This window comes from Eleutherodactylus coqui, chromosome 11, assembly GCF_035609145.1.
Source record: "Eleutherodactylus coqui strain aEleCoq1 chromosome 11, aEleCoq1.hap1, whole genome shotgun sequence".
Taxonomy (NCBI): domain Eukaryota; kingdom Metazoa; phylum Chordata; class Amphibia; order Anura; family Eleutherodactylidae; genus Eleutherodactylus; species Eleutherodactylus coqui.
This window is the reverse complement of record NC_089847.1, coordinates 49,214,977-49,227,466: the sequence shown is the minus strand read 5'-3', so window position 1 is coordinate 49,227,466 and position 12,490 is coordinate 49,214,977. Positions and strand designations below refer to the sequence as shown.

Below are 12,490 nucleotides of genomic sequence, written 5' to 3'. Positions count from 1 at the left end.
CCTTCTGGCATAAATTATAGATAAAGCTGTCGGTCTGGGGTGGCCACGCCCCTTCCAACAAGCCTCGCCCAGTTAAAAAAAAAAAATGGCAGGAATGGTGCAGAATGAAGAAAAAAACACATTTTTTGTGCAAACACCCTGATATGCAAAGATTTGTTACTTTGTGATGCCAGAAACGGGCGCAAAAGAGTTTATAAAGGTGTCCTTATGTGTGCCACCCCACAGAGGATGTGACTTCGCTGTGTGCAAGGACACATCCTGTGCCACACACGGTCACAGAATACCTCTCTGCAGCCAAATGATCTACAATTAAATACACTTCCATAGTAAACATATGCACATTCCCACAAAACCCAATATAAACCAAAACTGATGGACCATGCAACGTTTACAAGCTGGTAGGCCTAAGGACTGAATCAACCTGGAGTGGCCACATGATAATAGTCTTTTCCAGTTGTGTATTAACTAATATATATATGCATGACAAAACTTTCATGACCAGGTATTAATGTATTTTTTTTAATATGTAAATGTACTATTGCTGATTAAAGACGACCTGTCATGTCCTCTGGTCAGCGGGACGCGTTTCATACCTTTATAACAGTGTCCCCTCTGACTCCAACACCATTTTTTTTCTATGCCCCATCCACTGGCAACCATTATAGAGCCAGGCACTAGTCTTCTGTTAAGTGGGCAGGCATGATGTCTGACAACAAAAACCACCCACTTGAAAGAGAGCTAGTGCCGGGCTCCATATATGTAACTGGGTGAGCCTAGAAGAAAACCAGTGCAGAGTCATTGGGGATGTGGCTGTAGAGGCATGCAGCCAGCCCAGTGATCAGAGGTCCTCTTTAAACACTACGGTCATAGTGTTTAGATCAGCTCTTTCACTCGATCATATGTGTACAGCAAATTAAATGCAGATCATTCTGATTAAGAAACTTTCTTACAACGTATTCACTTTTAATGACCACTAGAGATGAGCGAGCCTACTCAGTAAGGCAGTTACTCGAGCGAGCATCGCTCTTCTGGAGTAACTGCTTAGTGATCCTAGCAGGCTCGGGTGGGCTGCGGGGGTAAGAGAGAGAGAAAGCGAGATCTCTCTCTCTTTCTCCCGCTCCGCTCCTCCCGCCCCACGCAGCCCACCCGAGCCTGCTCGGATCACTAAGCAGTTACTCCAGAAGAGCGATGCTCGCTCGAGTAACTGCCTTACCGAGAAGGCTCGCTCATCTCTAATGACCAGCATCACAATAGTGAAAACGAGTGAGGAAACCGAAACAGTCCAATCCCGTTTCAAGTCACACTTTGCGAAAAGTTCAGTGCGAACCTGAACCTCGGGTGCATCGTCTTGACCGAACCCACTAAAATTTCTCCTCATCCTCAAATGTGGCTCACTGGTTAGATTGCCGCTTTGCATCACTGAGGTCTTAGCCTGCTAGGTTCAAATCCGGCGGAGAAGAAGAAGAAAGCAAAGAAACACAAACGCAGGAAGAATACAAAAGCTCCATGCTGATGCTGTTCTTGGTCACATGTAACCTAGGATCCCAACACTGCAAGGCAACAGTGCTAACCACTGAGCCACCGTACGTCTTCGAGGAAGAGGAGGAAAAGAAGAAAGTTTTCAAAAGTTTGCTTAACAGTAGTGAAAACTATCAGAATGCTGCATGGATCATACAAACCACAGCCGTTTTGTGCTGTGGTTTGCATGGTTGTTACCCTGCAAAGTGTCAAAACGCTGCGTTTGGGTTTACAAATATCGGATGTAGTTATTAAAAAAATCCCAAAGTAGTGACAGAAAACTGACATCCATTATAAGGTACTGCACTACAAAAATGAAGGGACTAGTGTCAAACAAATGTAAGGGCATATCTGAGGCACGCCAGTGCGCTGGCAAACACATATTCAGACCGTCACTATAACTGCACACTACAGAAGGGGACGGCTGCTTTTTCTTCCGCCGGGCCATAAGGGGGCTTTTGGTTTTAAAATATAATACTGGAAAAAAGAACACAAAAAAAATTGTCTGGATAGCAAATTTAATAAATAAGGTTAAATAAAACTGCTGTACGTTTATCAGTTGGGTGATAAATATGGCCGTCTGCAAACAGAACAACAGAACGCCGCGGTACCTGAGAGTGCATCTTCCATACTGACAGTAATGATCGTGTAAAGGGAGGCAGCATACACATTGGCACCTGGTATATACACTGACGTTTGGAGATGCCAACCTTGTGGAGGACTCACTGTTTAAATACTGATAGTGAACGGGACTCATGATTGTATCAATTCTTATACTGATCTGCATTAAAGGGGTTGTCCAACTGTAAACTACTGGTGGCCTACCCACAGCATAGGTGATCAGTAGCAGATCAAGGGAAATCTGCTGCCCGGTTTGTAGCGCTGCTGTGCTTGTGCACGTAACTGATTTCTACAGGAAGCAGACAGCTCTGTTCCCACCCCAGTGGCCAGTCTTGGTATTACAGGCAAGTGAATGGCATGCAATACCAAGTCTGACCACTACCGTGAGAAAGGGGCTGCCTGTAGAAATCAGCTCAGGGCATGAGCAGACTGGTCCGACGCACAGCAGATCAGTGGCGGGCCCCTGCTGATTTACTATTGACAGCCTATCCTGCAGATTGGTCATCAATAGTTTACAACTGGATAACCCCCTTTAATAGTTTTTAATGCTGAAATGCATTTTCTTACTGCTTTACTGCACCAGTGATCTAATTGGCGCCAACAACTGATGGCACCGAGAGGTAAAAGAAAAAAAAAAAAAGAAGTAGCCGTACAAGATGCGGGAATAATCTCTAGCTAACACCCTTTCTGCACACACCGCACAATATTCTCCTAAAATGTAAAGGGTGATATCGGGAAGATACGGAGGAATTGCGCAAGACACCCTGTTCGGTGATTTTCACATGATGTAGCCCAAATCTTATGTCCAGCTTCCCGTTATGGGGCTCTTTGTACTCTGTGGAGGAGAGGGTAAAATAGAATGAACTAGTAGGGCATCGGGTAGCTTTCATCACTTGTGCTTTCACATGGGCGAGGCATAAACAAGGCTCTCACAGAGTCAAAAAGTATCTGAAAACTCTTGAAATAAATACTGGTGTTCCTTATTTCATGTACCAGTAGACTACATGATGCGGTCAGAACTTACAAAAATAAAATAAAATCCTATTTTCATGATCCTTTCCCTTTAAAAGGTGAAATAAAAACAGGGCCGCTGAAACAACATTCGGAAATTGCCCCAAATTATTGCTGAGTTCTGTAAATGATGCGCATGAGTAAATCGTAAAAAACTAAAGGCAGAAATGAAAACCACAATATACTTAGAGGATTCTGTGTTTCACTGCAAATATATTATTTATATACAGCTCTTAGAGAGCAGGTTTTTTATTTTCCTTTTTTTTCGGTTTGTTTTTTTTTCTATTTTTTCCATAAAATTACCCCCCTCCCGACTTCCCTCAAACAAAATTAATGCCTTTTGCTGTAATTTCCTTACAGTGCGATGTCTATTTTCTCATATTACATACAAGTTCATCTCTGCGAGAGCATGACATGCAAAACGTTTTCTTAAAACGCTGCTTGCATCTTCAGAACAAATACTGAAATGTCCGCCGGTCCGGAAAATCCTTTGATGCGGTAATTACACAGATATTTACAATTAAAATTATTTTAGGCAGGAGGATCCAAAAGGTTTTTTTGTTTTTTTAAATATAATTTAAGTGCAGGTTCAGTAAGGTTTAGTCTTCTTCTGAAGAGTCCGAGTCTTCAGATGAAGACGACGAAGGGCTGTTTGATCCTGATGAAGGGTCTGCCTTCTCAGATCCTTCGTCTGTGCTGTTCTCGTTATGGGAGGCCACCTCGTTTCCAGGTTTTTCTTCTTTACTTTGGGCAGGCGGAGGTGGTTCTGCTGCAGGATCCGAGGCCGGAACGGGATCGGGGTTCTTATTGTTATTTGTATTTTGTACATCAAAAACGTTATGCTGGGGCACAGCTGGGATGTGAAGATTAAGGCTTGGAGTGAGGAGCATCCCTGGGTAGAGTATGTTGGGTAACAACAATGGGTTAATAGCTAGCGAGCCTGTTTGTAGCGCAGCTCCCATGGATGTGGATGGAGGGCTCGAGTTCTGCTTGGTTTTGGGACCGCTGGGAGATATCGTCCTCTCTTTGTTATCAGCTTTTTTGCTATTCTTTGTGCAGTTCTTCTCCTTCCCTTCGGCGCCGGGGTCTGAGGACTTATTCAAGAGGCTTCCCATACCCAGTAGATTGGGCAATCCAGCCATACCAGACAGCAACATAGGGAACATGGCAGCCATGTTCTTTGCATCGCCACCAGTTGTGGAGAGGCCAGCAGGTAAACCAATTAATCCAGTAGTTAACTGCAGAGACTGGAGGTTCTGGAAGTTCTGCTGTAGGGCCTGGTAGCTGCTTAGATCCATACTCTGGATCAGCCCATTAGCTAGCAGTGGGTTGACATTCACGGAGTTGCCTGCAGATACCGCAGCAGCGGCTGTGGCTTTGGCAATCTCGCTTTTTGGCCTCCTCCCTCTCCTACTCACTTCTTCCCGCACCACGGGGCCCGTTAGGATACGGTCAAACATGCTATCTGGGAGAAAGCCCTGCAAGAGAGAGAAGAGCGCGGAGCATTTAGTTCAACTGGTCGGTCACTTTCAGGGGTAACAATCAAGTACTGTATTTGGATTGCTTTCAGATCACCTTTTTTCATTTCTCAGCAACTATATACAATATGGTATAAACTGTCCGACTTAAAGCGGAAAGGTCAGCAACCCTTTAGAGATAGCGAGGGCACCACCAAACGCAACACTTGGGTAAATAGAGCTTCTTACTGAAATTGATTGCAGTATACAGTCAAATAGGGACAACTATTTTTTACTAGAGGGGTGTTTAGTATAAACCGCTCAGAGAGGACTTTTGATTAAACTTGTGACTATGAGGCCTTAGTCAGACGGGCGTTTTTTCGCGCGATTTGCGCATGCGATTCGCGCATATATAGAACCAATGGTTCGCTATGGTATCGGTCACATGTCCGCTTTTTATGCGGATATGCGATAAATTATAGGACACGACGATTCGCAGATCGCGCCTATCTGCGTTCGGCGTTTTATGTGCGCACCAAAATCATTTTTTTCGCCGGCCAGTCTAAGTTTTTATGCGCATTTTGATGCGCACGGCGATTTTTCTCCGGTCAGACGGGCGTTTTGCTGCGACGATTAACGAGGCTAGGTGCAGATTTTTCCCGCGATTTTTCGCCCCCGGTCACGTGATTTGCGCATGCGACGCGCAAATCGCGCGAAAAAACGCCCGTCTGACTAAGGCCTGACAGTGTTACGTGATACGCATGTTTGACGTGCTGGCAAGGACCAGAGCCCATGATCACGCAACACTGGTCTGGAGAGGAAGATGGCATATGTGCTACTCATTGCTCCATGTAGAATACCGGGCAGGTATTTAATTAGTTATTTCAAGCACACAGGGAATCAATCTTTTAAAGTGGTTGTATCAAAACCTAAAAGTGATTCCCTGCCCACAGGATAGGGGATGACTTCATGATCCCAAGAACGGAGATCCTGGCGGTCACTACATGAATACAGTGAAGGATACGCATGTGCGCTGCCACTCCGTGTATTCCAATGACAGCGCTAGAGATTACCGAGCACTTCTACTTGTCATTAAAATGAATGTAATTGCAGCATTCCACCACTCTATTCATACGAGGACCGTCAGGACCCCTTTCTCAGGATTGGTGGGGGTCCCTGTGGTCAGACCCCCACCGATCATAAAGTTATCCCCTATTGTGTCGTTAGGGAATAACTTTTGGTTTTGGCACAACCTCATCAATTGGTTACTATGGTGGTTTTGTAATGAGATGACAAAATCTAGCTTATACCTGATAAAGGGCATCGAACCGAAATATGTGTTGGGGGTAGACACCATCCTGGTGGTCTGAAGATGTGGGTTTGTTACTGCATAAAGCCAACTTTTTGGGGATGTTACATCTTGGTTTATTTTATATGCACTTAATCATCTGGAATGTAAAGTGACTTACCGTATATGTAAAAGGGGCCATGTGCAGCACGCTATCCTGTATATTAATCATTACTATGTACTGGCCCTGCAGTCCCATCTTTTTTTCTGTGGGACTATTCTTTTTTCATGTAGTATCCCAAGTCTAATATTAATAAAGATTTGTCTTATTTTTTTGACCCTTTGGCTTTTTGGCATATTTTTAATGGATGATTTTGTCAAGCATAATAAAGATTTTAGTTCACTTATTAGACTATCAGGTTTGATCTTAGAATGGATTTTATTGGCTTAAAAGGGCTTCTGTGGTTTAGATCCATTTTCATACATATTATTAGGGAGCTCTGAGGTAATAGAGGGCATCCCCTAGTCAGGACTATCATCTCTTGACAAAGTAGAGGGAGGTTACGAAGAGTGTCTGTTGCTCTGGAGGACCTGCCCTGTCCTGCGTTACATAGACAACCCATTGATTCTTATGGGCATTGTGCAATGTTTCATTTCTCCTGTGGTGGCGCTGCAGGGAAACTAAACAATTACTGCAAAATGTCTGCACAAATATCAGAATATTACTAGGGGATCAGTTTACGGTTAATGTAGTTTTGTAATAAGCCGAGAACTACTTTAATAAGCATTAATAGAGGATGTCCAAGCTGTATGCCCTGCTAGGTACACTGAAATAGAGGCTTAGAACCCCCTTTTATTAGCTAAAGTGTAGAGCAGCAGCAAAGACTGGCTGTCATTCTAGAGGGCTTTGTAACAGGCATGTTTATTATACGTTGCAAGAGGGTCCATTTTCAGTAAATAATAGTATTCAGGGTCTTATTTTTGCAGACGCAGTCACCTGAAGTTTACGTTACACAACCCAACTAGATATTATAATAGGACACTCACATTGCAGCAGCTCAGTTAGGTACTACAGGCACAAGCCCCATTGAATTCGATGGCAGACGAGCTTGCAGTACTAAACTGGGCTGCAGCAATACGGGCAGCGCTATCTGCTTTCAGCACAGCCCACCTCAATAGTGGGCCTGGCAATCAACTGACTGGCGGGGGATCCAGAGTGGCAGATCTCTTTCAATCAACGATTGAGGATATATCTCGAGGATACTCAAGTAAAAGTCTTGGATAGTCCTTTTAATTACTTGACTCCGATGATGCACTTTGTTCATGATCACGTATGTTTATAATGCGAGCAGTAAAAGTGGCATTGGATGATCTATCAATTGTCCAACACTACCATCAGTTTCCACTTCATGTCTGTGGCTTACTGTAGGCTATGTTTACATCTGTGTCATGGCTTCCGATCATGACAGATCCGATGTACAATAAATAGCAATGGGATGTATTGGACCCCACTGACTTATATTGTGGTCTGTTGGAAAGCCACTGTGGTCCCTGTCATTTTGACAGTAAGAATAGTGCTGCCTATTCCTGCCATCAAATCTGATGGATCTGCCGCCGAAGGCTCCGAGCATAGCCTCTAACACAGGTATAAGTAAAGCATTAGTATCATTGGCACAATGTGCTCTTCGCCTGCGAAGGGTGCCAAACTGCACAACAGTATTGCATATAATTCATTACTACTGAAGATTTAATGCTGGGACCTCCACCCTGTGCCTCGCCAGATGTTGCAAGAACATAAGGCCCAGCCATAGGGTATATAGAGTATATCAAGAATATCAGTACTTACGGATTGCTTTACAACATCTCCCCACTCAGGAGCCACGCCATACTCTGGATTTTCCTTCAGGAAACGGCACAGGTCCTTCAGAGGAGGAGCAAATGCACCTCCAACCTAAACAGACATAAGGGTTAATGCATGCACTACAAATGCAAAAAGGATCCAATTATGTCAGGTGTGAAGCAAATACATCATTCTACAGAAGGATCATCAGACTAAGAATAAAATATGGCGCTGCTGGTTTGGTTTCATCACAGACAGCTCCTTTGATGCGCTGATCTGTTGGTATAACAAGTCAGACTCCTGACACCCTGAATGGTTTTACTGGTTTTGTCAGATGGAGAATCACTCTTCGTGAGCGTCCCTCTGCCCCGGCTCAAAAGGAGTGTATAGTCTTGAGTCAAAGTCACCAATTTATGGCAGATGGAAAGGGGCAACGAAAACCCTTATAACTGTATGAATTTACACATTTCTGCACAGATTGGTAGACACAGTGGACTAAAACACATCAACAGCAGCATTAAAGTGTGATATAAAATTATATTATAGCTCCTCTTTTAGCATCAAGATTAACAACCACTTATTAGCTGTGCATTCTTAAAGTAATGTATTATATTTTTTGGACTATAAGACACACTTTTGCTAAAGCATTTGTGCAATATACAGACAAAGTTAGGAGGGTCCAGCAATGCCAGACTCCCCTCACCACTGCTTTACTAATTGGGGGAGAACTCTGATAAAGTGCCTGCAGACTAATCTATGTGATCTGTGCTGGGAAGGTGAGGAAGCCAGCCAACTAGCTAAATCAAACTTGCTCACTAATAGAGAAGTAAGAGAAGTTAATCCCCTGCTGCACACAAAGAGCAAGAAAAACTGAGACTAACAGGGACCCTGAATTAAAAACCTATAACAGCCCCCCGACAAGATGTCATCAGAAGCCCCTGGGGCTACAGTTAACTCACTACCTTATCAAACATGGTCAGACATGTGCTAATAAACATTTAGACTTCCAGAATGACCCTGTTATTTCTATTTGAGCCTTGTAAGAGGTTATTATTTATGAATAAAGGTTACATTTTATATATTTTTTCTTTGTAGGAATATATATTATTTGGTTTGCCTTTTTGGCAAATTAGGTGTTTGGTCTAAGAGGGTGCCCTTCATCCTATGGTTTATATTTGGATCTGGCCTGGAAGCTCTGAATGGAGCCTCTATTGCAGAGATGGATGAAGTCTAAACAAAACAGAATAAAGCAGGATAAGCAGACAAAAGAAGAATCAAGTGACAGGAGAAACATTTATGTGGCTAGCTGAACATCATGCAGTATCTACATGCGCCACTGAAATTTGTTTTGAAGGTTAAAATAATGAGGACACAGCAAGTTTAACAGGACTGAACTCTTAGCTACTAACTGCTTCACCTACTGCCGAATTCCAAACATGGAAGATCTACCCTAAACCGCCTTATAACATTGAACCCTCCACCTGCTTTTTCCCCTATTTTTTTTTGTTTAGGCCTTGGGTCTACGTCTTATAGTCCGAACAATACGGGTATATGCACAGAGCTGAGACGCTTGCCTTCCTGGCGTTCCTCTTGTTGATGAGCTGCACACGCTCCTCTCCCGTAAGGCTGTTCACGTCCAGCTTGGTAGGATTCCTGCACCGATGCCTCTTCTGCTTAGGCCTGCCATCATGAAGCGGCATTCTCTATGCAGGGACACAAATAATAAGGCAGCGATATATTAAATAATGCTACATCGCTGACATTCGCTGCTATAAAGCTGGTGCTTACACTAATTACACATCAGACACAAGTCCATAGGATATAGAAGACATCTTACAGGAATGAATGCTCCCAAGTCTTTCACATATCCAGGGTGGGCCTTCAGCCAGTTTTCCAGATCCTTTCTTTTTGGAGCATCGTCTCCTGCAAGCCTTGTGCCATCTTTCAAATTAATGACGGGGACCGGGCTGTCGGCATCTGGTGCTCCGTGAAGTTGGGGGGCAGATTGCAACAGCGGGCAAGATGCAGGTTGTGACAGGGAGGGAGTCACAGCTTGGTTAACCTGGAATAAAGGGAATGCCATGAATTACTTTCACACCAAAAGCCCTGAACGGTCCCTAATATTCGGTTTACGTTTACAGTGTCTCCAGCATAAAATACACCTTTTTCATCATTCTTCACTTCCCTGCGTCTCCCTTGGTGCTGCTGTTAATCTGTGCCTACACTGCAGCATCTTGGTTTGGTACTACAGACACAGCTGCCATTGAATTCAATGCCTGCACTGACAAAACGGGCCAGGGCAATAGGCCGGACGTCCGCTTCAATGGTCAGGGCCAGAGGCGTAATATAAGGCATATATCTCTCTGATTTCTATGGCAGTGAAGTCATCTATTACACTTCTGGGTTTGACCTCTGATCTAGATGAGGATCGGCTGATCAGTGGGGATCACAAGTGGCAGATCCTCGCTGATGGGTTACTGATGGCTTATCCTGAGGATAGGTCATCATTAGTAAAAAGTGAGAAAATATTCTTCATTATTTCTGGTCTGTGAATATGGGAATGAATAAATGAATGAGATTTATTAATGTGACAACCCATTTAAAATTGTTTCTAATAGCGAATTACCAAATAAACAGTAAAATGATATTTAGAGTTCATTTAAGCAATGAAAAGCAGAGAACGGACCCTCCTATCCTCCAGCCTGTATCCTGCATGTATGATAATATGGCAACAATCACTGCTGAATCAACTCATAAAACATCCCCAAGCATTATTCTGCCACCAGACTGAAAGCTCGGTGGAACGGATACTGATGCCAACCACCATCTGAATATCTCAATATCCCAAATCCATTAATGCCCCCCCCCCCCCCCCCAAAAAAAACCCCAAACAACACAAAAAAAAACAGCGATCTTCTAGGACTTACATGATTGAGTAGCTTATTCCTGTTCATATAAAGGATATCAACACCCTCCACGTTCTTCCTTCGTCCCCTTCTTCTCTTGATGACAGGCTGTGCATCTGTTCCCATGCCGTTCACATTGGCACTTTGCACCGTATTGGGCGTACCTTATATGAATTAAGCTTCTATTAGAGTGCATCATAGGTCACAGTACAGAATACTTCATGTCAGCTACTACCTTTAAAGTGATTCCATGCACTGTACAAATATATTACAGCTTACTTACTATTGAACATTTGACAGCGTTCAAATGCAAGTTGCGCGAAAAAACCTGTTAAAAATGCTTTATACCAACTTTACTATGTGTTTTGGACACTTTTGGAAACTTTTTGCTGTATCTGTCAAAGAGGCGTTCCTTTGAAAAATGGAATGACCTGAATTGTGCAAACCTTTTGGTGCAATTTTTAGTGTTAGCCAAGCCAAGTAAAATGTAGCCTAAACTTAGACTAGACAGTCTTAAAATTCAACAGCTATCATTCAGCATAGTTACTGCGATAGATAGGGCACATTTTAAGACTGTCTAGTCTACGTTTGCGCTGTCTAACCTTGAGACAGTATTGTTAAATAACCCTCACTGCATCTTTGTGATTCAAAGGCCTGTGATGTTCTAGTAGAAAAGGTTCTCTGAAGTGCGAGATCCTCTGAGGTCATTGTCATCTTCTCTGTAATTCTACACTGCAAGGTGCTGCATTGCACCCTACTATGGTCTGTTTAAAGGAATCTGTCAGCTCAAACATGCTTTCCAAACTACGGACATCATGTTCTAGAGCAGGAGGAGCCGAGCAGACTGATATATAGTTTATGGGGAAAGATTCAGTGTAACTTGTGTTTTACTCATTTATATATCTGTTCGTTCTGAGCTGAACAGTCCAATGGGTGGAGCCATCAGTGATTGACAGCTACCTGTATATGACTGTACATACAGGGAAGGCTGCCAATCACTGATAGGACCGCCCATTGGACTGTTTAGCTCAGAATGAGCAAAGGTTTAAATGCATAAAATACAAGTTATACTGAATCTTTCCCCATAAAACTACATACATTAATGTGTTCAGCTCCTCCTGCTCTTGCCTTTGATAGACCAGTTCTTGTTCAGCCAGACCTTCTGCTCTCCTTGTATTACTGAATGGTCATCCTGTAATCCTACATAATGCCTGGCTAATCAGCTGTTGCTGGGAACAAGACCTGGGGTGATCAGCTATTCACTTTGGGCCCAGAATTTAGAAAGGGGTTGTGTATCTTTGCACAACCCCTTTAAATCACTGCAGAAACAAGTCAACGAGAGCTGAAGTAGCCTCTTGCACAGGATGGTGCGGTCTCAGAGCCTGGGTCTCCACTGAAGAAAACTTCTTTTCTATGACACATAAGACATTTCCTAGAACCGGTGATACTCTTTACAATATTTATGTATTGTAAAATACTGTTACCCTCTAGTAAATTCACAACTACCACGTTTCTCAAAAATAAAACCTAGCCCTAAAATAAACCCTAGTCCGATTTTCGGGGAGGCCTTGAAATATAAACCCTACCCCAAAAATAAGCCCTAGCTATACTACATGGGGAAAAAAAGCAATACATTACCTAGCAGGTGCCGTCTGGGTCCCTCACGCTGGTCTCTGCAGTTTCGGCAGGCTTCCTTGTAGTTCTCAGTCACCGCCAGAAGATCGCTTGCTGGTTACGGGGTTTGTAAACCCCACCTCCAGCAATCAATTGCTCTGATTGGTTCATCGAGCGCTGCAGTGATTGGCTGAGACGCGGTGCTCGAGAACCAATCATAGCCATCGCATTTGTT

The 12,490-nt window shown here is 43.4% G+C and overlaps 1 protein-coding gene across 9 annotated transcripts in view; it reads right to left on the bottom strand.

The window, feature by feature from the left end:
* Window positions 1-2,019: 2,019 nt before the first annotated feature.
* CHD9 (chromodomain helicase DNA binding protein 9) overlaps window positions 2,020-12,490 on the bottom strand; it is a 179,781-nt gene continuing 169,310 nt past the window's right edge. For all 9 annotated transcript variants that reach the window (XM_066584027.1, XM_066584031.1, XM_066584028.1 and 6 more), the window contains 5 exons: window positions 10,663-10,805; window positions 9,573-9,797; window positions 9,310-9,438; window positions 7,742-7,846; window positions 2,020-4,628 (listed from right to left, as the gene is read on the bottom strand). In XM_066584027.1, coding sequence (XP_066440124.1) covers window positions 3,750-4,628; window positions 7,742-7,846; window positions 9,310-9,438; window positions 9,573-9,797; window positions 10,663-10,805 — 1,481 coding nt within the window. In that variant the 3' untranslated portion in view covers window positions 2,020-3,749. The remainder of the gene's footprint in view (window positions 4,629-7,741; window positions 7,847-9,309; window positions 9,439-9,572; window positions 9,798-10,662; window positions 10,806-12,490) is intronic.